The sequence below is a fragment of the Neopsephotus bourkii genome, unplaced genomic scaffold (genome assembly GCF_033783945.1).
Source record: "Neopsephotus bourkii isolate Nb327-2 ecotype Australia unplaced genomic scaffold, CSIRO-AGI_Nbou_v1 NB_861, whole genome shotgun sequence".
In the NCBI taxonomy this organism is placed as follows: domain Eukaryota; kingdom Metazoa; phylum Chordata; class Aves; order Psittaciformes; family Psittacidae; genus Neopsephotus; species Neopsephotus bourkii.
In genome coordinates, this window is record NW_026901357.1 from 12,954 (window position 1) to 37,664 (window position 24,711).

The window sequence follows — 24,711 nt, forward strand, 5'->3', positions numbered from 1 at the left end:
TCCTTGAAACACAAAGCCATGGGCTGAGCCAGACTCCTTCTGGGTGACCTCTTGCACCACAAGTCCACCTTTGAGAGACATTTCTCTTTCCTAACGTTGAGTCTGAACCTTCCAAGCTGCACTTTGCAGAGGTTTCTCTTCCTGCTAGCAAATAAACCTCCATCATATCTAAGCTACATTTCAAGTAGTTGTAGGCTGCTACTATAGTCACGTGGAGAGAATACCCCTCAGCAAGCTGATCTAAAGGAGGCTTCTAGAGGAACAGGTGAGGCCATCAGTATAGAGAACTAAGCACCATGGGAGAGCAGTGGGAAAAGCCAATGGTCTGGATTGAGAACTTCTTGGCAAGAGCCAAAAGGAAAGGTGGTGTCCTTGGGTGAAGGTATCCCATGCTGTGGGGACAGGGCACCTCATCTGGGACAGCTTCCTGCCTGTAGCACCCTCTGCTGTGCACACCCCACTGTCTGCCTGCATTCACAAGAGTCTCACAGAAGCTTTGCACTTCCCCTGCAGCAGCGACAGCTCACTGCAGGAGGTTCCTGCATTCTCCAGGCTCAGGGATGGATCCTGCATTCCAGGCAAGTTTGTGTAGTGCAGCTGGGAGGAATGTGCAGGGCAGAGCTGAGCACACAGCCCATCGCATGGGCTCTTCGAGCAGTGAGGGAGCAGAGCTCCATGCAGCAGAGACATGGGCAGAGAGCAGGGGGAAAGTGCAGCCCAGCCCTGGGGAGGGTGCTTTCAGGCAGCTCTCTTGGTGTCTGGCACTGGAGGTGGCTGAAGGCCATGCTCTGCTGCGCTCAGTCCTTTGCTTCTCCCCATGTTAGCTCTGTGCTCTGTCCTTTGAAACCGTGCTGCCCTGCTATCAGCACTGGACAGATGCTTGCGGGGGTTCTTAAGATCAGTTTGTGTGTGAAGGCAATTTAAAGGCAGTGCGAATGTAAGCACAGAGCAAATGGCAAAGGACTGATGGACACTGCATCTCTCCTGGCTCTGCACTAAGGTAGAAAGGGCTGAGAACTTCTCCCTGTTTCAATACTGATTGGCTATTTAAATACTCTCAGTATTTTCAGTCATACATATAATGTTTTCTATGCCTAAAAAGAATCCTCAGCAGTGTTCTACTAGTAAATAAATAACACAGCCAAATCGACTTTAACGCCATGCTGAGTCTCTCTTGTGTAGCCCAGACTCATTTGAGTCATGAGTACAAGTAGTGAACTTCACAATGAACTTGGATTTCATCAGACATCCCTTGTGAACATCAGAGCTGGACAAAGCATTGCTTCAGAGTAATGCTGACTCCCAACCAACCTGGCCTTGAACACCGGCAGGGATGGAGCTGCCACAGCTTCTCAGGGCACTGAAGTGCCAGCGCCTCAGCAATCTTGCAGGGAAGAACTTCCTGTTAATATCCAAGCTAAATCTACCTTTTTTTCATCTTAAAACCATTCCCCCTTGTCCTGTCACTGCACAGCCTTGTAAAAAGCCCCTCTCCAGATTTCCTGTAGGCCCTGCCTAGGTATTTGCAGATTGCTGAAATGTCTCCCTGAAGCGTTCTCGTCTCCAGGCTGAACACCTCCAGCTCTCTCACCCTGTCTTCATCTAGTTATGAAGATGTCTGGAGGAGTGCTCCAGCCCTTGGAGCATCTTTGTGGCCCTTCATAATCCCATCATTATAGGATCATAAGAGAAAAGAGGTGGGAATGGACCCCAGGAGGTCTCAACTCTAACCTGTCAGGAACAGGGCCAGAGCAAGCAATTTGAGGATTGATTCAGTCCAAGTTGGAAAACGACAAGGCCAGAGACTGCCAGGTCTCCACTGGCCTTTCCTTCTCCAGGCTGGACAAGCCCAGCTCCCCCAGCCTCTCCCCACAGGCACCGTGCTCCAGTCCTGAGGGCCCGTTGCTAAACCCGCTCCTGCTTGCCAAGAGCATTCCTGAACTGGGGGTCTGAAACCTGGATGGAGCATTCCAGAGCATCCCTTCCCTTGTTCTCCTGCCGTGCTCCTGCTCATACAGCCTGCGATGCTGCTGTCTTCCATTGCTGCCAGGGCACACGCTGCCTCCTGTCCAGCTCCTGCCCACCCAGACCTTTCTCATGGGCTGCTCCCAGCCAGGCAGCCCCAGCCTGGGCCATTGCAGGGTAGTGCCCTGCAGGGACCCCTGTGTCCCTTGCTCTCCTGCCCAGGACACCCTGAGAGCTCTGCAGCCCCCCCATGCCATCCCATCTCCCCACACCAGCACAACAGCCCCGGCCCTTGGGCTCCGCAAGAGCTCTTCCTGCTCCAGACACAGAGCAGCCATCCCAGAGCTGGAGCAGCCAGAAAGCTGCTTTCATTCCCCTTCATTCCTGACATGTGAGGACATATCACAGAGAAGATCATTTATTACCCTTAAATACAATGAGAGACCCACAGTGACACAAAGTCTGTGGCTTACACAACACGAGTTGCTACTCAAGGAGAAGGAAATGAAAAGTGACATTTCTATGAAGACAACATCATCACAAATTGAAACAGGAAAACAAATGTAAAGCAGGGAAGACAGACATGACCTGTCATGACCTCCACTGGGAGCCCTTTGCAGAGGAAAGCAAGCAGTGTATGACTGCTGAAACACCTCCAGTCACCAGCTTCCTCACCACATCCTTGAGCTCCTGGTTCCTCAGGCTGTAGATGAGAGGATTCAGTGCTGGAGGCACCACTGAGTACAGCAATGACAACACCAGATCCAGGGCTGGGGAAGACATAGAAGGAGGCTTCAGGTAGGCAAAGACAGCAGTGCTGATAAGCAGGAAGAGCACAGCCAGGTGAGGGAGGCACGTGGAAAAGGCTTTGTGGCGTCCCTGCTCTGAGGGGATCCTCAGCACAGCCCTGAAGACCTGCGCATAGGACCCCACAATGAAAACAAAACAGCCAATAGCAATCAGAGCAGCAACCACAAGAAGCCCAACTTCCCTGAGGTAGGAATGTGAGCAGGAGAGCTTGAGGATCTGGGGGATTTCACAGAAGAACTGCTCCACAGCATTGCCTTGGCAGAGGGGTAGTGAAAATGTATTGGCTGTGTTCACTAGAGCATTGAGAAACCCAGTGCCCCAGGCAGCTGCTGCCATGTGGACACAAGCTCTGCTGCCCAGGAGGGTCCCGTAGTGCAGGGGCTTGCAGATGGCCACATAGCGGTCGTAGGACATGACAGTGAGAAGATAAAACTCAGCTGAAAAGAAGAAGAGAAAGAAAAAGAGCTGTGCAGCACAACCTGTGTAGGAGATGGCCCTGGTGTCCCAGAGGGAATTGGCCATGGAGTTGGGGAGAGTGGTGGAGATGCAGCCCAGGTCCAGCAGGGAGAGGTTGAGGAGGAAGAAGTACATGGGGGTGTGGAGGTGCTGGTCGCAGGCTGTGCTGGTGATGATGAGGCCGTTGCCCACGATTGCAGCCAGGAAGATGCCCAGGAAGAGCCAGAAGTGGCAGAGCTGCAGCTCCCGTGTGGCTGCGAATGGCAGGAGGAGGAAGTGGGTGATGGAGCTGCCGTTGGACATCTGCTGCCTCTGGGCATGGGGCACTGTCACTGGAGAAAAAGGCAGGTACAGGTTAGGACAGGAGGGATGTCAGATACAGAAGTTCAATTTACACACTCACGACTGAACAATTTCAGGCTGCAGATGAGGGGCTCAGTGTGACTTGGTCATGATTGTCTCTGAGGCTGGTCGGTTTGTTTGCTCGAAAGCAGAGAAGTAAGTTATCGGCTCCCACTGCTCAAACTGCCCACCAAGAATGAAAAACATCAAAGCTCAGGATCCTTCCTTCAAGGACAGATGCTTCTTTAGTGTCTTTCAGAAGGACCCTCTGCAAACGTGCTCAGAGTGATGTGGAGCTCTGAGCAGCCCTGACCCACACAGCACCCTCTCCAGTGCACAAGAACACTTTTCCTTCCCTGTCAAGGGTTGTTCCTTTTCCCCCGGCTTCTCCCCTAGCACCATGGGGAGCTCCCAGGCAGGCTGAGTGGTGACCCTGGCAGGTGGCAGAGTCCCTGCCCCTGCACACAGCCCCTGGGCTGCAGGGACCCTGCTTGCAAGGACAGCGCTGGGCACCCCCGGCTGCACACCCACATTCACACCCTGCAGCCAGCCCCGGGACAAGGGACCTGCCTTGTCCTGTCCCTCCCATGGTGCAGAGGGAAGCCCTGCTCTGCAGCACATCCTCCTCCTTATCTACACAGAGAGACGAGGAGAGAGCTCCTGACAGATCCCATGGACTGTCCGAGGCAGCAGCTTGAGGAGATCCCTCCAGGAGCTGCAGCTGCATTGCCCTGCACCCAGAGCCTTACCATGCACAGGGCTGGGAAGGTTTCTCCTGCAGGGAGCTCTCAGCATCCTCCACTGCCAAGTGCCTTTAAGCTCTCTGAGGCTCAGAGGTCTCCCCTGGGTGCCTGCAGGCAGTGCCCCAGCCTTGCTCCTGGGCAGAGCTGTCTCTCTGCAGCTCTGCCCACTTGCCAGCATCTATCTGCATCCCAGGAGCCCGGCCCAGCTCAGCAGCAGAGGCCCAGCCCAAGGTGGCTCTGCCTCTGCCCCACTGGGCTCCCTCCAGGGCTCCCTGGGGTTCCAGGGAACTCCATGGGAAAGAGCCTGAAGCAAGCAGTGATGTTCCCTCCCTCAGCTGGCAGACACACTGCCTTCCTGCAGTGTCATTTCTCTCATGAGAGACAGTTTGGTCTAAAAAACAGGATTGTGTAGAATCATGGATTCATTTACTTTGGAAAAGACCCTTAAGAACATCGAGTCCACCATTAACCGAACACTGGCAAACCAGCACATCACTCACGACCTTTAGAACATGTCGTTTATATACCTCCAGGGGTAGTGACACAACCACTTCTGTGGGCAGCCTGTTTCTTATCCCATCATTAGACAGGACAGGCAGGCCAGGACAGGCTAGAATGTCAGAAACCAAGCAGAAACCAGTCAAATCGGGGGGTACTTGGTGGATAGCAGCAGTGCATTGATTCCTACAGACAACTTCAGAAAAACAGAACAAGGGCAGATGCCCCAGTCTAGGAAGGATTTACAAAAGCTTCTGGGTCCTCCAGGATCCTGGAGGAAATATGGACCTGGATTCTCTATCATTGCTCACACTCTGTATTCACAGTTATGAAAGGAAATTCCATGGTGTCAGCTCTGTTCCCAGCCCGAAAGTTAGCACCAGCACTGCACCAGCTACCAAAAAAGAGAAAAAATGACTGCTACTGCTAAACCCAGGACATTATAGAATCATAGAATAGTTAGGATTGGAAAGGACCTTAAGATCATCAAGTTCCAACCCCCCTGCCATGGTCAGGGGCACCTCACTCTAAACCATATCACCCAAGGCCTCGTCCAACCTGGCCTTGAACACTGCCAGGGATGGAGCATTGACAACCTCCCTGGGCAACCCATTCCAGTGCCTCACTACCCTAACAGGAAAGAATTTCTTCCTTATATCCAATCTAAACTTCCCCTGTTTAAGTTTTAACCCATTACCCCTTGTCCTGTCACTACAGTCCCTAATGAAGAGTCCATCCCCAGCATCCCTGTAGGCCCCCTTCAGATACTGGAAGGCTGCTATGAGGTCTCCACGCAGCCTTCTCTTCTCCAGGCTGACCAGTCCCAACTTTCTCAGCCTATCTTCATATTCCATACCATTCACGTCATGCTCAGATCCCACATTTTGAATATACCATCACTCTTATCTCAGTGCACTCCTATCTTAGTGCATGGACCAGTCCCTATAAAGCTGCTGAGTTGTTGTGGTTTAACCCCAACCAGACAGCTTTCACTCACTCCCCTTCCCCTTCTTGCCCTCCCCCTACTCCTGGAGGGACGGAGAGGAGAATCAGAAAGAATGCAACTCCCACGGGTTGAGATAAGAACGGTTTAGTAACTGAGATACAACACAAATCACTGCTGCTACCACCAATAATAATAATGATAAAGGAAATAACAAGGGAAGAGAATACAACACCTCATCACCAGGCGACTGATAACTTGCTCCCCCCAGCCCAACCAAGCACCGACCGATACCTCCTCCAACCCTGCAGTCCACTCTAGTCCTTCCGGGTAACTCCCCAGTTACATCCTGGGCATGATGTGCTGTGGTACGGAATACCTCTTTGGTCAGTTTGGGTCAGGTGTCCTGTCTCTGCTTCCTCCCAGCTTCCCCTCCTCCCTGGCAGAGCATGAGGCTCACAAAGTTCTTGGCCAAGCCAAAACATCATTGTTATCAGCTCTGTTCCCAGGCCAAAAGCCAAAACACAGCACTGCACCAGCTACCAAGAAAGAGAAAAATGACTGCTACTGCTAAACCCAGGACATGAGTCCACCTGGCCCATGATGTCAGGCTCCATCTCTTGTAACAGTCTTTCAGAACAGGAGAGGCTGTGTGTAGTATTGGATCGTTGCCTGCTGATGCTGATTGTTCCCTTACTGCAGAACTCGTCTGGTTCTATCAAAGTTCATTCTCTGTTTGGATGATGGTTGGAGGGAAGTCAGGACTAGTCCCTGGTGACCTGAAGACATCTGGTTGATGGGCTATAAAAGTATTACACAGCAGGCAGCAGCATACAATTAAGTTTATTGTCTGTTTTCCCCTAAAATCAAATCCCTTTGAGGTATACATTGGACTTCCCCATCTTCCCACATTACCTACCAAGTGTATCCAGGTCCCTGAGCAAAAGCAATCCCATGAGTGGGTTTGCCTTTACTTGAAGCAGGAATAACCCAGACTGTCTTTCCCAGCAAATTCTTCATATGCACCACAGGAACTTTGTCCCCCTCTACAATATGTAAAAGTTCTGACAGTGCTGGGCCAGCCCTGTTGGCAGATCCTCTGGTGTTGACCAACCAGGTGGCCTTTGGTAAGTGTGTATCCCAATGCTTGAAAGTTCCCCCACCCATTGCTCTCAGTGTAGTTTTTAACAGCCCATTGTACCTTTCGATTTTCCCAGAGGCTGGTGCATGGCAGGGGATGTGATATACCCACTCAATGCCATGCTCTTTGGCCCAAATGTCTATAAGGTTATTCTGGAAATGAGTCCCATTGTCTGACTCAATTCTCTCTGGGGTGCCATGTCGCCACAAAATGTGTTTCTCAAGGCCCAGGACAGTGTTCCGGGCAGTGGCGGGGGGCACAGTGTACGTTTCCAGCCATCCGGTGGTTGCTTCCACCATAGTAAGCACATGGCGCTTACCTTGGCGGGTTGGTGGCAGTGTGATATAGTCAGTCTGCCAGGCCTCCCCATATTTATACTTCAGCCATCGTCCTCCATACCAAAGAGGCTTTAACCGTTTGGCTTGTTTAATGGCAGCACATGTTTCACACTCATGAATAGCCAATAGTGCCCATTGCTAAGTCCACCCCTCGATCATGAGTCCACCTCTATGTTGCATCTCTGCTCTGTTGGTCTCAAGTGCCACGGGCCCACCAGGCTCAAAGTAATTCACTGTCCCCTTCAGCAGTTTCTGCAGCTTGTCGCTGGGGACTCCATACAGCTGCCTTCCATCTCCAATGCTTCCAAAGCACTGGAGGGGCCCAGTGGGCTAGATACTTGCCCATATTGTCCCACATGCCCTGCCACTCATGACTTTCCAGCCTTGGGGAAAATCCCCTGGTCCTCCTATATCATCGTCTAACCCCAGACAAGACCCAAACCTGACTGCTTAACTTTTGAGATCAGACAAAATGGTGGTGGATAAAACACACTCTGTGTGTGTGCCAACATGCTGACCCCCATCACAATCAGCAGGCAGGTCCCAAGGGTACCCAAAGGCCATTCAAAACCTTCAGAACTCTCAAACGATGCTGCTGTACTTGTCACTGGGGCTGGTGTAGCTGCTGTGCTTGCAGCTCCCTCACCACCAGCTTCTCTTTTTCTGAGTCCAGCTCTTCCTCCTCTGCCTTGCTGGGAAATGCTGCGGGGTCTCCTGCATCCTCCTGGGGCTCGGCGGGCGGCTTCCAGGGAATGCTCTTGGCCATCGCAGGGCTGGGCTCGGCCGCGGGGCTCGGCTCCTCCGCCGCCTTCTCCTGCTGCTCGGCAGCCGCCTCTTTCCACTCCTTGATCACGACGACCTCCTCCACTGGCAGCCGCTCCCTGCTGGCCTCCGGGCCCACTCCCGCCGCCGTTTGGTCCCCAGGGCCTCTCTCCCGGGCCGCTTCAGCAGCTGCTGGCTCCCAGGGCTGCTCCCCCTCGGCTCCCCACGGCCTCATGCAGACAGATGTGAGGGCGAGGGCCAGGACGGTGAGGAGCAGCCGGACGGACAGGTACCAGTCCACGGCCACGTCCGTCCTGCACTGCTGCTGGAGCCCGCCCGTATTACAACTCATTGCCATAAAGTACAGTGAGACAGGGACCTTAGCCCAAGCCCCACACTTGATTAACACAGCAAATACCGGCTCTAAGTAATGTACTACATTCTGAAGCTGTGAGATCAAGAGGAACAACTCTGAGAGCCAATAAATCATCATTGTGATGAGTGGCAATTAAGAACGAGCCGTCCCTGACTGGTACTTGGAAGATGTTGGAACTGGCAAGGAGCAAGGACATTGGAACTGGAAAGCGGATGTCGATAAGAAAATCAGGTAGACCTTTCACTTGATGTAACTGCAAGGCAAACACAGATGTGCTTTGCTGATTGCTTGGAAGCATATAAATATTGTGTAATCTTTGCAATAAACCATCCAGCTTGCACTCTACCTCTGGGTCTGTGCCTCTGTCCTCACACATGAGGAAGCAGGAAATACCTAATACAGGAATTAAAACCATACCAGTCACTGGGGCCTGTACACACCCCACACCCCTCCCCCCCCCCCCCCCGCCCCACCCTCTCATAATACAATGGGGTTTTATGAGCATGGCTCTTCCTGTGACCTATTCAAACTGGCCCTGATGAACCAAAAATAACTTTAATGTTCAAGTCGCCTCTTTCAAAGACACTGAACCGAGATATTCAGACTGGGAAAAGGGACACTTGTCTTTAGTCCCAGCAGTAAAACAAACTGAGAACATTGATAAAGAACAACCAGTACAAAACATCCATTCATAGAATCACAGAATAGTTAAGGTTGGAAAGGACTAGTTCCAACTCCCCTGCCATAGACAGGGACACCTCAAACTAAAGCGTGTCACCCAAGGCTCTGTCCAACATGGCCCTGAACAACGCCAGGGATGGAGCATTCACAGCTTCTCTGGGCAACCCATTCCAGTAGCTCACCATCCTTACGGTAATAAATCCATTCAATTCCCTTGACAGTATCCCAAAGGGAACTGCTCCTCAGGAAGGACTTGCACAAACCCACTGCAGAAAATGACATGCCTACCTAGTGGGGGTTGCAGAGGAACTGAAATTACCTGAAACTGACGTTTCCAAACTACTGCAGATGCCTGTAAATGCACAGCCGTCAGCGTTACAACAACCTTTCAGACTCACACCAGGTTTAGAAGCACGTCCCTTCACCGAGGGAACACCAACAGAAAATACCTGGTTCACCGGTGCCTCAGCAAAAAGGATCACAGAATCATAGAATCAACCAGGTTGGAAAAGACCTTTAAGCTCATCCAGTCCATCCCTTACCCCAGCACTTCTGAGGTCACCATTAACCCATGGCACTGAGGGCCTCGTCTACACAGTGCGTGAACACTTGCAGGGACGGTGACTGCAGCACTGCCCTGGGCAGCCTGTTCCAATGCCTGAGCATTCCCCTGGGGCAGGAATTGTTCCTCAGCTCCATCTAACCCTGCCCTGGTGCAGCTTGAGGCTGTTTCCTCTTGTCCCATCCCTTGTTCCTAGGTAGCAGAGCCCAGCCCCTCCTGGCTCCATCCTCCTGTCAGGCAGTTGTAGGGAGTGATCAGGTCCCCCCTGAACCTTCTCTTCTCCAGACTGAACCCCCCAGCTCCCTCAGCCCTTCCCCATCAAACTTGCACTCCAGGCCCTGCACCAGCTCCATTGCCCTTCTCTGGACCCGCTCCACCACCTCAATGTCTCTCTTGTAGTGAGGGCCTCAGAACTGATGCAGCCTCACCAGTGCCCAGTGCCGGGACCAAACCAGTGCCGTGGCCCTGCTGCCACACTGGTGCTGGTCCAGGCCAGGATGCTGCTGGCTTCCCGGCTGCCTGGGCACAAGCTGCTCATGCTCAGCTCCATCAATCAGCACCCCCAGTTCCTTTCCCATGAGCAGTTTTCAGCCGCTCTTCCCCAAGTCTGAGGCGCTGCAGGGGGTTGTTGTTGCCCAAGTGCAGGACCAGGCACTTTGCCTTCTTGAACCTCATCCCATTGGCCACAGCCCATAGATCCAGCCTGTCCAGATCCCTCTGCAGAGCTTCCTACCCTAAAGCAGGGTAGGTACCTCCACCGCTCCCTGTAACTGGGAGCGGGGTTGAAAAGCCTCATGGGGTCTGGTTTGGGGGCAACAAGAGCATTTTGGGGCTGGAGTCCCTGAGGGCAGAGCAGCTTTTTTTGGGCATCCTCATTTGGGATGGGGGTGTTTGGTGGGGCCTCTCTAGGATTTTGGGTCCCTGGATTCATTTGGGAGAGCCTGGGGTGATGGGAGGGTGCGGGTCACATTTGGGCTGCCCCAGGCCCCCCATTTGGGTGTCCTGCCTGCTCTTGTGATGCTTCAGGGAGATTTGGGGTACCCCAGGATTTTAGGGGGCACCACATCTGCTTTGAGTGCTTCCAGCACCCTTTGGTGGGGCAGTGTGGTTTTGGGGTGCCCCTTTACCAGGGTGCCCCTTTTGGGGATCCAACCCTCTGGCTCCCCTGAATTCACTACTGAACCCAAAGCAATGTTGGGGTCCCCCCACTGGATTCGGAGTCCCAGAGCATCTTGGGGGACCCCTAGGGCTGGTGCTGGGGGGATCCCTCTTTTCAGGACACCCCTTTTTTATCAGGTCTGTGCCAATGCACTGAGCCAGGGCAGCTTTGGAGCAGGGGGCTTTGGGTTTGGGGGATTTTGGGGGATCCTGGGAGGATCTGGGGGATTCAGGCTGGTGCCTAAAATGCCTCAGGGTGGCTCAGTTATTTGGGGGACTTGCTATCTCATAAAAATGGGGGTTCCATCAATCCCCGGGCAGCCAAATCTCATTGGATGCCCTAGGGAGCCCCATTGCAATAAAAGGGAGGAATTTGGGCGTTTTGGAGGGATTTCAGGTTCAAGGAACATTTGGAAGTTTGGGAAGGGGGGTTCCACCAAAACTCGTTGTAGGAGGCACATTATATTTGGGGAGCTCTCATATGGTGAAAAGAGGGGGTATCTGGGTCCCAGGGCACCCTGAGTCGCTCTTGTGTGAGCAACATTCCCCCAGGGTGGAGATGTGTTGAGGGAAAGAGTTTGGGTGTTCAGAGGGGATTTGGGCATTCGGGGGAATCCCCAAAGTTCCCCGGGGTGGTGCAGGGATTTGGAGAACACCCAGTGTCCCAAAACTAGGGGTTATATTTGTCCCACTGTACCCTGACTCTTCAGTGCCCCTGTTGGCCCATGGCAGTAAATGGGGGGGATTTGTGTTTCAGAAGGGAACTGGAGGTTTGGGGGGATTTGGAGGTTCATGGGAATGTCCCCAAGCACTGCAGGTGGGAGAGTAATTTGAGGGGCCAGCGGAGCCCTCAAACAGGGGCTACAGCCACCAGAGAGCACCCCACAGATCATTGGGGTGGGGGGAACTGGAGACATGGTGGGACCTTGCCAGGTTTTGGTTACTGCAGGGCTCTCACTCCTTAAACAGCCCACGCTCACCATGGGCGCCCCGTCACAATCGGCAAATCCACAGCGACCGCCACGGCTTTGTGATGGCGGCAGCTTCCTGCCCATGGCCACTGGGCACCCAGGGGTGCTCCGGGAGTCGCTGCGGGTGAAACAGCCTCTGCCCAGCCGGCTTGTTGAGGTCCCTCACAGGCTGCTCTTTCTCAGTGCCTTTGGTCTAGATGTGAAGTATGTGAGGGGTCACAGCTCAACCTGGGCAATGGAACAGGGCATCACGGCCACCTACAAGTGGACTTATTAGTGTATATAAATATATAAAGGGGGAGTGTCACGAGGATGGAGCCAGGCTCTCTCAGTGGCAAAGAATGAGAGGACAAGGGGAAATGGGTACAAACTGGAACACAAGAGGTTCCACTTAAACTTGAGAAGAAACTTCTTCTCAGTGAGGGTGACGGAACACTGGAACAGGCTGCCTAGGGAGGTTGTGGAATCTCCTTCTTTGGAGACATTCAAAACTCGCCTGGACACGTTCCTGTGTGACCTTATCTAGGTGTTCCTGCTCCGGCAGGGGGATTGGACTAGATGATCTTTTGAGGTCCCTTCCAATCTCTAGCATACTGTGATACTGTGATACTGTGAGCGTGACCAACATTCACACAGCAGAGAATCATGGAATCCCAGATCGGTGGAATGAACCTTAAAGCTCATACAGCTCCAACCCCTGCCACATGCAGGAACACCTTCCACTAGAGCAGCTTGCTCCAAGCCCCTGTGTCCAACGTGGCCTTGAACACTGCCAGGGATGGGGCAGTCTCCTGAGATGGGGAAGGGAAAAACAACCCAAAAGTGAAACAGCCTGAAGCAAGCACTGATGTTCACTCCCTCAGCTGGCAGACACACTGCTTCCTGCAGTGTCATTTCTGTGATGAGAGACAGAGTTAAGGCTAAAAATCAACTTTTCTTAGAATCACGGAATCATTTCATTTCAAAAGAGCCTTGAGAACATTGAGTCCAGCCATTAACCTGCCCCTAACAAGTCCACACGCTGACCATGACAACATCCCTGTGGGATACCCTGTCTGGATGGTCACCAACAGCAACTGTGACTTGAAGTTGAATTCTACATAATACCATAATTTCAGAAAACTCTTCCATATATAATGGGACTTAAACATATTTAAACCAACCAACCATTTCCCTCAATTTATAACTGGAATTCAGCACTACTCTGCTGGTAGGCACAGAGAGAAGAGGTGACCACACCACTCTGTGAGAAGGATGGCTTCAGGGAGACCTTTGATGCTGTTTCTCCTAGAACACAGGGGAGGATGGAATGACATATTATCTTCAATAACAAAAACACATTCCTATTACCATTGCAGATATGGAACAAGATGCTAGAGCCCAACCGGTTTTACCAGGAAGAACAACAATTAACTAAAAATTCCCTCCTGTGCTCTTTCCCTTCCCAGCCAATGGATGCTTTCCTCAATAACTGACAAGTGCACATGACACAGCAAGAGATCTGTGTGTACTTCACGTGAGGGTGAACAGTTCCTTTTGGTGTTAGATCTGCAGTCAGATTTATCTCCAAAGGAACTCAACCATGTACCAAAGGAAACAGACGGGGAATTTCCATCTGCACCTGCAGTGTCTTGCTGGGAACGGCACAGCTGGGACTCCAAGAAACAGCTGGGATTTTTTCTCCCGAGGAATCCACCAGTGACAGGAAGGAAACACACGCTCTTCTCTGTGACACCAGGGGTCACTGCTTCAGCTGAGCTCTGTTCCCTTTTCATAATCACACAAACCCTCTGTGTACTCAGCACACCAGACGCTTTTATCAAAACCTGACCTCCCTGGAACACTTCAGTTGTAGAGGCACTAAGTATTTATTTACATGCTGGCAAGGGACCTTAAAGCTCATCCAGTTCCAATCCTTGCCACAGGCAGGGACAACGTCCACTGGAGCAGCTTGCTCCACGCCCCTTTGTCCAACCTGGCCTTGAGTACGTTCAGGGGTGGGGCAGCCACAGCTCCTCTGGGCACCCTGTGCCAAAACCTCAGCACCCTCCCAGGAAAGAGCTTCCTCCTGAGATCTCATCTCAATCTCCCCTATCTCAAATTAAAGGAGTTCTCCCTTGTGTGGATACGTAAGTAGCAGGATATGAAAACTAACATGTCTTTGAAGACAGCAACATTACAAGTGGAAAAAAATCCACTGTAAACCGGTAAAGACAGGCATGGCCTGTAATGACCTACACTGGGAGCCCTTCGCAGAGGAAAGCAGGCAGTGTATGCCTGCTAAAACACATCCAGTCACCAGCTAACTCAGAGCATGCGTGGGCTCCCTGGGGCTCTAGGAAAACAGCATGGGAAAGAGCCTGAAGCAACCACTGATGTTCCCTCCCTCAGCTGGCAGACACACTGCCTTCCTGCAGTGCCATTTCTGTGATGAGAGACAGAGTTTGGTCTGAACAACAAGATTGTGTAGAATCATGGAATCACTTAAGTTGGAAAAGACCCTTAAGAATGTTGAGTGCCCCATTAACCAAACACTGGCAAGCAACACATTCACCATGTCCCTTAGAACATGTCTTTTATATACCTCCACGGATGGTGACACAATCACTTCAGTGGGCAGCCTGTTTCTTGTCCCATCATCAGACAGGACAGTGAGGCCAGGACAGGCTGGGATCTCCCTTACCCCTACTGAAGGATGGGATTCAGCCTGGTCAGTTGAGGCATCTCACCCTGGGATTGTAGCCGTGGGGCTGGAAGTGGACTCAGCTCCCTTCCATGAACACCACAAGCCCACAGGAGGAGATCTCACTTTCTCAGAAGGTGAAAATGTACCATTGTACAGATGATGTCTTAATCAGAGGAGATTCCCCCACAGAGGCAGGGGAAGCAGCAACAGCAGTGTGGGAAGCACTACATGATGTCAAAGTTCCAACGGAGCAATGTCAGAAACCAAGTAGAAACCAGCAGATCAACGCTCACACCCAGCTTGGTGTTGTTCGCAAATTTACACATCCCAGCATGGAGCAGTACGGACCAGTTTGCATCAGTAGAGATCAACATAGGCCACTATGGCCCCAGATACTGCTGGGGTTTCAATATCCCAGTGCTCCCAGTCCCTGCCACAGGTCTTCTTGCTTGCAGGTGTGCTCAACTCCCAATCCCTCCCAGTGCCCCCAGTCCCTGCTGCAGCTGCTCCCAGTCCCTCTCAGTCCTTCCCAGTCCCTCCCAATGCTCCCAGTCCCTGCCACAGCTGCTCCTGCTCATCCCCCACACGACCTCCTTGCTGGTGGTCTTTTTTGGTACCTCCCCACACTGTGGCCACCCCCCAGCTCCCCACCAGCTCCCTGATACCAAAGGGGGGGGGGGAATTCATGTGCCCCATGGGGTGTGGTTTGGGGGCAACAAGGAACAATTTGGGGCTGTGTAGCTTTGGGGAGGGGAGCAGCTTATTTGGGGCAGCCACAGTTGGTGTGGGGACGTCTGGTGGGGCCCCTCCAGGATTTTCAGTCCCGAGTTCATCTGGGGGAGCCCAGGGTGATGTTGGGGTGCAGTTCACTTGGGGGTCCTACCTGCTCGTGTGTGTCTTCAAGGACATTTGGGGTTACCCCAGGATTTGCGGGGCACCACAATTGCTTTGGGTACCTCCAGGTCCCTTCGTGAGGGTCCAGAGCATGGTTTTGGGGTTCCCATTTACTGAGGTGCTAATTTTGCAGGGTTCATCCCCTCTGACCCCCTGAATTCAGTACTGAACCCAAAGCAATATCGGGGTCCCCCCAGGGGATTTGAGGGTCCAGAGCATTTTGGGTGACCCCAGGGCAGGTGCTGAGGGGACCCTATTTTTCGGACCACCCCTTTTTCAGGGGGCTCCTGGCCGCTGCATTGAGCCAGGGGCTCCCCGCTGTGATTCTGGGGTGCAGGGGGGGCTGTGTTCAGGGGTGCCGGGTTCTGGGGTCCCACCTTGTGCAGAGCCAAGAGCCTCTCGAGGTGCTTCTTGGGCAGCTCCTTCAGGTCCCAGTGCTGCTGCTGCAGCAGCTTCACGTCGGCCTTGTGCTGCCGCAGCTCCTGCAGCGACTGCGGGGACACCTCTGGGGGGGGGGGGGGGGGCAGGAGCCAAAGCTCCCCGGGGGCAGGAACCTGGGGGACCCCCATGTCCCTGAGGGAGGCACCTTTGTCCCTCAGCACCCTGAGTCTCACCGGATGCCCTGTGCTTCCCCATGGCAGTAAGTGGGTGGACTTTGAGGGTTCAGAGGAAGATTTGGGGATTCAGAGTAGTTTTGGGGTTTGGGGAGGTCCCCAAGACTCTCCAGGGGGTGCAGGGATTTGGGGGACCCCCCGTCTCCTGAAAATGGAGGGTATATCCATCCCAGGGCACCTGTGGCATCATTGGATGCCCCATGTGGTCCCTTTGCAATAAATGGGGTGAATTTGGGGGGTTCATGGGAGATTTCAGGGTTCATGGAGAGTCTCCAAATTTCCCCATAGCGGGCACAGTAATTTGGGAGACCCCCCCCGTGTACCAAAAAGGGTGGTGTACATCCGTCCCAGGGAACCCCGAGTCTCTCCTTGGTGGCTCATGTTCCCCAATGCAGGAGATGTGTTGGAGGAAGAGAACCTGAGGGTTCAGAAGGGATTTGGAGGCTCAGGGGGGATTCTGGAATTCAGGAATCTCACCAAAACTCCCCACTTGGATGCAGGGATTTGGGGGACCCCTCCATGTCCACAAAATAGGGGTACAACTGTCGCAGGGCAACCTGAGTCTCTGGTGCCCCATGTCGGCCCATGGAAGTAAATGAGGGGAATCTGAGGGCTCATGGGGAGGTTCTCATACTCAGAGGGAGGGTGTGAGAGTAATGTAGGGACCAGCAGAGCCCTCAAACAGGGGCTAAAGCAACCAGAAATCACCCCACAGATCACTGAGGAGGGGGGACATGGGGATCAAGGGGGACTTATTATTAATAATAATAATATTAATATTATTAACTAATTAATAATATTACTAATATTTATTAATAATAATACAATAACATATTATAGTATAAATTAACCATTAATAATAATTTATTAGTATTAATAAATGATTAATAGATAATAATTATTAGTATAACTATTATTAAGGTAATTATTAATATTATTGTTGATGTTGTTGGTATTATTATTAATATGACAATATTGTTCTTGATTTCAGTTCCTGACCTGTTCTCATCTCCACCCGTGGGTTTTATTTACATTGCTCCCATTCTCCTCCCCATCCCATGCGGGTGCTGAGTGAGCGGCTGCTGGTGCTGAGTTCCTGGCTGGGTTCCAACACTGACCCTGTCCTGGCCCCCTGCTGTGGCAGCAGGGGATGGACGTTTGCACTCTTGGAGCTGGGCTCTCTGCATGGGCCCGCAGCTGGAAGCAGCACCCTTTGGCTCAGGAAGCGCAGCTCCCGAGTGTTCTGGGGCTGGGGCAGTGCTTGCCAAGGGCAGGGGAGGCCCCGCAACAGCTCCTGTCCTGGCCCTGTTGCTGGGGGAGCACAGGGGCTCCCGCGGGCATTGCCGCAGTCAGGATTGCTCAGGTGTGCTCAGAGCCCACCAGCTCCTTCCCACCTTGCACAATGCCCCGTGAGCTTCTGGGCTGTGCCTGGGCCTGCCAGGGCCTTTGTCACCTTCAGGGATGCATTGCCAGAGCCCAGCAGGGCACTGGAGCCTTGCGCAATGCCCGGCGCTGGCCTGGCCTTTCCCAGAGCCCACCAGCACCCTCCTGCCTTGGGCAATGCCCGGTGGGCTTGCGCGGGCCTTGCCGGAGCCAGGCAGGTCCCCTTGTGCTGAGCTCCCAGTGACAGCTCCAGCAGCTGCACTGCTCAGGGGCTGCTCCTGCCCTGACACCTTCTCAGCACCTCTGACACCAGCAGCTCCTGCACACAGAAGGCTCCTGCTTCACCCCCAGCACCTCTATAGGCAAAGCTGAGCTCCAAGCACAGGAACAAGCCCAGTGCCTCCCCCTCACCCATCCCCTGCTCCTACAGCTGGGATGGCACCAGCACAGCTCCTGACAGCTTCTCCTCCCTTCACAGCACGCACCCACAATGTGTTTCAAGCCAACACTAAAGCAGCATTGCAAAGTCAAAGAACACGTACCTGGATGCGCAGGGCAGCCACAGGAGATGCAGCCTCCCGAGGGAGGGCTCTCCTCTGCACTGGTTACTGCAGGGCTCTGGCTCCTTAAATAGCCCACGCTCACCGTGGGGGCACCGTCACAACAGGCAAATCCACAATGAGCGCCACGGCTTTGTGATGGCAGCAGCATCGTGCCCATGGCAACTGGGCAACCAGGGGTTGGGACTGGGTGAGCTTTAAGGTCCCTTCCACCCCAAACCAGGCTGTGACTGTCTGACTGTAAAATACGATCTGCATTTGGCTGCACAAGAGCTCTCAGCACTGAGTCAGCCCCAGGATCAGGTGCAGACATTTGTGCAGAGCATCCTGTCTGCGCTGCTGGCCTTGGCAGAGGCCACTGGAGACCGTTGAGGGCAGGTCAGGCCTGGCGAACAGCCAGGATCGAGGGCAGCACCGCCACCTCCTCTGAAGGAAGCCCAGGGGTTGAGGCTCTGCAGTCTCTCCTTTCCCCTGCACCACCCTTGGCTTTCAGCCCCACAGCAGAGCCCTTCTGCAGCCGCTTCTCAGCTCTCTCAGAGAGTACTCCAGTTTGGGATTGAGCTGGGGGCAGGGGGTTGAGAGCAAGGATGCAGTGGGGGGGGTCATGGCTATGGGATGGAATGGAGCGGAGTGGGCAGGGGGTACAGCAGGGATGCAGTGGGGTGAGGTGGGCTGTGCTGTGCCAGGAGGGCACGGGAAGTGGGGCCTGACCCAGCAAGCAGGGGAAGTGCAGGCAGGGATGGAGCCCAGGCTGGGGCAGGGGCTGGGCAGGCTGGGCATGGCAGCAGGAGCATTGTGTCCCACCAGGGCTGGGCTCTCAGGAGGCTGAACTGAGGTCCTGTGCTTTTGGTGCAGGGCTGCCAAGAGCAGGCAGCTCCCTGAGGAAAGCTGCTCGCTGCCCCTTTGCATCAGGTAAAGGTCTGATCCACCCCCCATGTGTGTCCTGTGCGCACTGCCCCAGTCCTGAACCAATGTTTTGGGCAACATGGACAAGGAGATGGGTACCTGCAGGCAGCGCTGTGACTTAGCACAGTCCCAGAGAGAGCACGGACTAAGGATCCCCTCCCGTGCTGAATCAGTGCTGTCTGCGTTGATGAACAGTGTAAGAGATGTGTCTGGAGGCTTAAAATTTGGTTACAGAAGGAAATACTTCCAGTGCAGACATATTTCCTGGCCCAGAGTTCCCAAGATCTGGAGTACATAGAATCATAGAACAGTCAGGGTTGGAAAGGACCTTGAGGTCATCCAGTTCCAACCCCCCTGCCATGGACAGGGGCACCTCACACTAAACCATATCACCCAAAACCTCGTCCAACCTGGCCTTGAACACTGAGGGTGGAGCATTCAGAGCTTCCCTGGGCAACCCATTCCAGTGCCTCACCACCCTTACAGTAAAGAGCTTCTTCCTTATATCCATCTTTGTGTACTGTAAAATGTTATTGTATCCAAATGTAATTTGGCATTCTTGAATTGTGTGACATGATAATGACTAAAGAAATGATGATAAATCAGGTTTGGCACCTGTTTGATAGGTATATTCTTAATGCATACAGAAGCTAAGCTAAGCTTAAGCAATTGCTGTCTTGCCTTAGCCCTTTGCAGGACATCTTGTGTCTATTCAGATGGCTGCAATGAAACAAGAGGCTGCCTCCAATGTGTCATTAGGGTAGAGGGGCTTCCCTGAGACTCCCTCATATCATGTAGCATTGATGTATGATGCTAAAGCTGTTTCCCTGGAGCACATGGGAACCAGACTTGAGCAAGGAAGGTCAAAGTGAAATGAAAGCAGCAGTGTGCATCTCAAACTTTGTTCTCAGCTCTGCAACAGCAGAGTAAGTTGGAATTGGGATGGTTGTTAGGACCTTCGTCCTTTCCAATGTGAAAATCATGCAATGAGGAATAACACTTTAAAGAATCTGGTGTTCTCTCTTTGAAGAGAAGCAAATGAAGACAGGAATCCCATTGAAAGACTATCTCTCAATGCATTCTTCTGTTCAGAAACATTATTGTCTGCCTTTTTGTTTTTCTTCTTTCCAGAGCACTGTGGAGAAAGTGGTGGCTGGCTCTGTCCCAGTTCCTCAGGTGATCCCACTTGGAATCCCTCTTCCAAGGAAGGCTAACCATGAAGTAGACACAAATTCTCTTCTAGAATTGCAATCAGGTCTGAATAAGAGCTTTGAATCCAAGTAAAAACTTCTCTTACATGTTCATGTGAAACTTTGAGCCTCAAGACTTTTGTTTGTGTTTCATGGTGATTTTTATGAGGGTGCATTTCATTAAGGGTCTTAGAAAATGTTAAACATGTTTAAATACACCAGCTCTACTTGCACTTAACTTTATGCATTCAAGCAATATTATTGACATATGAGTTATTTCATGCATGGCAGCAGTCTTGATTGCTTCCAAGATAAAGCTGTTAAGCTGCAGCATTTTTCTTTGATTGCAAAAAAAACAGTGCATTAAAGTATAGTATATTTTATTAATTTCTTATCCACATCCTCTGTGGATCATTGGCCTTCACCCACAGCCCAGGATATAAACATCTGAGAACATCTGTTCAGCCTGTAGAAGAAAAGGCTTCTTATGCGGAGACCTTAGAGCAGTTCCCAAAGCCTAAAGAGGCTATAAGAAACCTGGAGAGGGGATTTGCACAAGGGCCTGTAAGGACAGGACAAAGGGAATGGCTTTAATGTGCCAGAGGGGAGACTGAGGTGAGCTCTTAGGGAGGCGTTCTTCCCTGTGAGGGTGCTGAGGCAGTGGCACAGGATGCCCAGAGAAGCCCCATCGCTGGCCATGTTCAAGGCCAGGTTGCACACAGGGACTTGGAGCAAGCTGCTCTACTGGAAGGTGTCCCTGCCCGTCGGACAGGGCTGGGAGTTGGAGCTGGATGAGCTTTAATGTCTCTTCAAAACCAAACCAGTCTAGGATTCTGCGATTATGTGATTTTGTTCAATATCTTTAACACTGGAGGTAATTCTTAAATGATTGGCAAAATGAAACAGATTCCTTCAAGTGCCAGATATGTTAGTAAGGGTAAGGCTGGAAAAATAAATTGTGTTTTCTTCACCAGTGTCAGGAAATATAACCAAATTCAGGTTCCTCTTCATGCTGCAACAACAACCACCGCACGTTCAGGACCTGCATATGCATCTTGTTCCAGTGCTAACTACTGCAGTTAGTTAGTAACTACTGCTTGTGTCATTGCTGTAGAATACTGTGCTGGGTTCAGCAGTAGCAGTCATTTTTCTCCTTCTTGGTAGCTGATGCAGTGCTATGTTTTGACTTTCAGCCTGAGAACAGAGCTGATAAAAATGATGTTTTGGAAAAGAACTGTCGTGGTTTAACCCCAGCCAGACAGCTCGTTCACTCACTCCCCCCCTTCTTGCCCTCCCCCTACTACCAGAGGGATGGAGAGGAGAATCAGAAAAAATGCAACTCCCACGGGTTGAGATAAGAACAGTTTAGTAACTAAGGTATAACACAAATCACTACTGCTACCACCAATAATAGTAATGATAAAGGAAATAACAAAGGAAGAGAATACAACACCTCATCACCAGGCGACCGATTACTCGCCCCCCCAAAGCCCGACCAAGCACCGACGGATACCTCCTCCAACCCTGCAGTCTCCTAGCCCATCCGGGTAACTCTCTGTTACCTCCTGGCCATGATAGGCTGTGGTATGGAATACCTCTTTGGTCAGTTTGGGTCAGGTGTCCTGTCTCTGCTTCCTCCCAGCTTCCCCTCCTCCCTGGCAGAGCATGAGGCTCACAAAGTCCTTGGCCAAACCAAAACATCATTGTTATCAGCTCTGTTCCCAGGCCAAAAGCCAAAACACAGCACTGCACCAGCTACCAAGAAGGAGAAAAATAACTGCTACTGCTGAACCCAGGACATTATCCACCCCTTATTCCATACCATTCACGTCATGCTCATTTTCAATATACATTTTCAATATACCATCAATCTTATCTAAGTGCACTCTTATCTTAGTTCATGGACCAGTCCCTATAAAGCTGCTGAGTTCATCTGGTCCATGATGTCAGGCTCCATTTCTTGTAACAGTCTTTCAGAGCATAAGAGGCTATGTGCAGTGTTTACACTTAGGAATAACCTGGGCAATAGTGTCCATTGCTAAGTCCACCCCTCGATCATGAGTCCATCTCTATGTTGCATCTCTGCTCTGATGGCCTGAAGTGCCATAGGCCCATCAGGCTCAAAATAATTCACTGTCCCCTTCAGCAGTTTCTGCAGCTTGTTGCTGGCGACACCATACAGCTGCCTTCCATCTCTGACGCTTCCAAAGCACTGGAGGGGCCCAGTGGACTAGATACTTGCCCATACTGTCCCACATGCCCTGCCACTCATGACTGTCCAGCCTTGGGGAAAATCTCCTGGTCCTCCCATATCGTTGTGTAACCCCAGACAAGACCCAAACCTGACTCTGCTTAACTTTTGAGATCAGACAAAATGGTGGTGGGTAAAACACACTCTGTGTGTGTGCCAACATGCTGATCCCCATCACAATCAGCAGGCAGGTCCCAAGGATACCCAAAGGCCAGTCAAAACCATCAGAACTCAAACGATGCTGCTGTACTTGTCACTGGGGCTGGTGTAGCTGCTGTGCTTGCAGCTCCCTCACCACCAGCTTCTCTTTTTCTGAGTCCAGCTCTTCCTCCTCTGCCTTGCTGGGAAATGCTGCGGGGTCTCCTGCGTCCTCCTGGGGCTCGGCGGGCGGCTTCCAGGGAATGCTCTCGGCCATCACGGGGCTGGGCTTGGCTGCGGGTCTCAGCTCCTCCACCGCCTTGTCCCGCTGCTCAGCAGCCACCTCCTTCCGCTCCTTGACCACGATGACCTCCTCCACTGGCAGCCTCTCCCTGCCAGCCTCCGGGCCCGCTCCTGCTGCCACTTGGTGCCCTGGGCCACTCTCCCGGGCCGCTTCGGCTGCCGTCGGCTCCCGGGGCCGCTCCCCCTCGGCTCCCCACGGTCTCACGCAGACGGAGGCGAGGGCGAGGGCCGGGACGGTGAGGAGCAGCCGGACGGACAGGTACCAGTCCACGGCCACGTCTGTCCCGCCCTGCTGCTGGAGCCCGCCCGTATTACAAGTCATTGCCATAAAGTACAGTGAGACAGGGACCTTAGCCCAAGCCCCACACTTGATAAACACTAACACAGCAAATACCAGGTCTAAGTAATGTACTACATTCTGAAGCTGTGAGATCAAGAGGAACAACTCTGAGAGCCCATAAATCAGCATTGTGATGAGTGACTGTCAATCCGGTCAGATCTGTCATTATCTCAACCCCTCATGCCCCACGTTGGGCGCCAGAAAGAACTGTCATTATCTCAACCCCCATGCCCCAACCCATCATGCCTCAAACCTGGAACGGTGGCAGGTGTGGGCATATACCTAAGAGCACCAAGTTTTTGCAGTGATGCCTGCAACTGTCTTCTCTCTGGCTTTTTAATTTTACTGAAAACTAACTTAGTACCTTTCTGGCCTAGTTTAGTCATCAGTAAAGTCACTCTTTCCAGGTGTCTTAATATTTTCTCAATAGCCTTTGATCTGTAAGGATCAGTACCAGCAGCTGTGGTTGTCAGCTGCTATGCTTCTAGTGACTTTGCTGCTGCAGACTCTAAGCAGGAAAATACTGAAAACCTCTTGACAGTCTTAATGACATGATGTGATGTGGCTTTTTCTTCAGATGGCACCATGTCTTGAATGCAGACATCTCCTGCCAGTGAATACACCCAGTTGCACTGGATGTGGGTCACCAATAGATTCACAGGTGCATCCCCAAACCAACATCTGCATAAAGGTAATTGAGAATAAATCTAACTGAAGAGCAATTTATATCCTGGCATGCATGTTTCTAACAGTGACTGCATAAAAAGATTGATCCAGCTTGGGTTTCTCTGATTACATTGTGAGAGCTTTAAGGGTTAATAGGATTCAGACCACCTTAACTAGAAATAAGCATTAAAGGTAAACCACATAAGCTCAGGGAGGCATATTGAAGAGCGCAGGAGGTAGCAATCTGAAAGACAGGGTGCGTGCACTTGTGTTCAGTAGGGAGATATTCTGTGATTCTGTCATTTATGGTCTTAGTATTACTGAGCATTTTATTAAATAGGTCCTCATCACTCTGCTTCCCTCAGTTGATTGTAAGTCCTTAGCACAGATGGGCTGGCAGGACTGGGGCAGTGGGGAGATGCCCAAAATGCTCAAGCGCAGCATTAGTCAGTCATCCAAAAGTGCTGGTGGGCTTAAGTAGCCAAAATCTACCCTCCAGAATGCTCCGTACCCAAGGGTATGGGGACCCAGGTAGGGGCAGTCTTCAACTCTCCCAATCAGGGGAAAGGGTGTGAGGAAGAGCAAACTGATACTGCATGTCCACAGTTGGTAGATTATAGACACTGCTCCAAAGTGGGTGTTTTCTGGCAGTCCTGATGCAGATGCAAAGGCAGTCCTGAACTGTTTGGTGGCAACCATCAAAATAGCAAACTCATTATTCTCAGCTCTGGTGGAGTCTCACTTGTGAGATACAGTGACTGCGCTTGGCATGCTCAGGAGGATTTTTTATTGGTCTATATCAGCTTCAGGAGGATACAAATCATTTTCCTTGCAGACACTGGACTTGCTGTTTTGTGTGAGTGCAGTGACTAAGCAAACTGGCACTAGTTTATAGAAACGTTTGGAGGTATTGGTGCTGCATTTCCTGAGGGAACTGCAGCAGCTGAAAATGAATTGTCACCAAGATCCATGGATTTGTGATGGGCAAGCACTACAGCCTAGCTAACACCTCAAGCCCACAGCAAAGACTTGAA

The 24,711-nt window shown here is 51.9% G+C and overlaps 1 protein-coding gene and 1 long non-coding RNA gene across 6 annotated transcripts; one reads left to right on the forward strand and one right to left on the reverse strand.

The window, feature by feature from the left end:
- Nucleotides 1-2,383: 2,383 nt before the first annotated feature.
- Nucleotides 2,384-18,410, reverse strand: LOC133214010 (olfactory receptor 14A16-like). Of its 4 annotated transcripts, XM_061356661.1 has the most exons (3): nt 17,866-18,410; nt 14,331-14,434; nt 2,384-3,557 (listed from the first exon to the last, which is right to left on the reverse strand). In XM_061356661.1, the coding sequence occupies exon 3, from the start codon at nt 3,532-3,534 to the stop codon at nt 2,557-2,559; it is 978 nt and encodes a 325-aa protein (XP_061212645.1). In that variant the 5' UTR covers nt 3,535-3,557; nt 14,331-14,434; nt 17,866-18,410; the 3' UTR covers nt 2,384-2,556. The 4 variants fall into 4 exon arrangements, 3 of the variants coding, with proteins under 3 accessions (XP_061212645.1, XP_061212643.1, XP_061212644.1); XM_061356659.1 differs by lacking the exon at nt 14,331-14,434; XM_061356660.1 differs by lacking the exons at nt 14,331-14,434; nt 17,866-18,410 and adding an exon at nt 4,844-4,937.
- Nucleotides 18,411-19,303: 893 nt separating this feature from the next.
- LOC133214011 (uncharacterized) lies at nt 19,304-24,596 on the forward strand. Of its 2 annotated transcripts, XR_009725959.1 has the most exons (4): nt 19,304-19,715; nt 19,921-20,069; nt 23,589-23,702; nt 24,513-24,596. It is a non-coding gene; the product is annotated as an uncharacterized LOC133214011 (long non-coding RNA). The 2 variants fall into 2 exon arrangements; XR_009725958.1 differs by lacking the exon at nt 24,513-24,596 and having other exon boundaries at nt 23,589-23,757.
- The last annotated feature ends 115 nt before the right edge of the window (nt 24,597-24,711 follow it).

Excerpts from the sequence above, each read along its gene's own strand:
- LOC133214010 (XM_061356659.1), bottom strand. The coding sequence starts at position 18,196 with ATGTCTGCACCTGATCCTGGGGCTGACTCAGTGCTGAGAGCTCTTGTG. Across the intron at positions 3,558-17,865 it reads TGGCTGCCCTGCGCATCCAG|TGCCCCATGCCCAGAGGCAG; the intron begins GTACGTGTTCTT and ends CTCCAGTGACAG.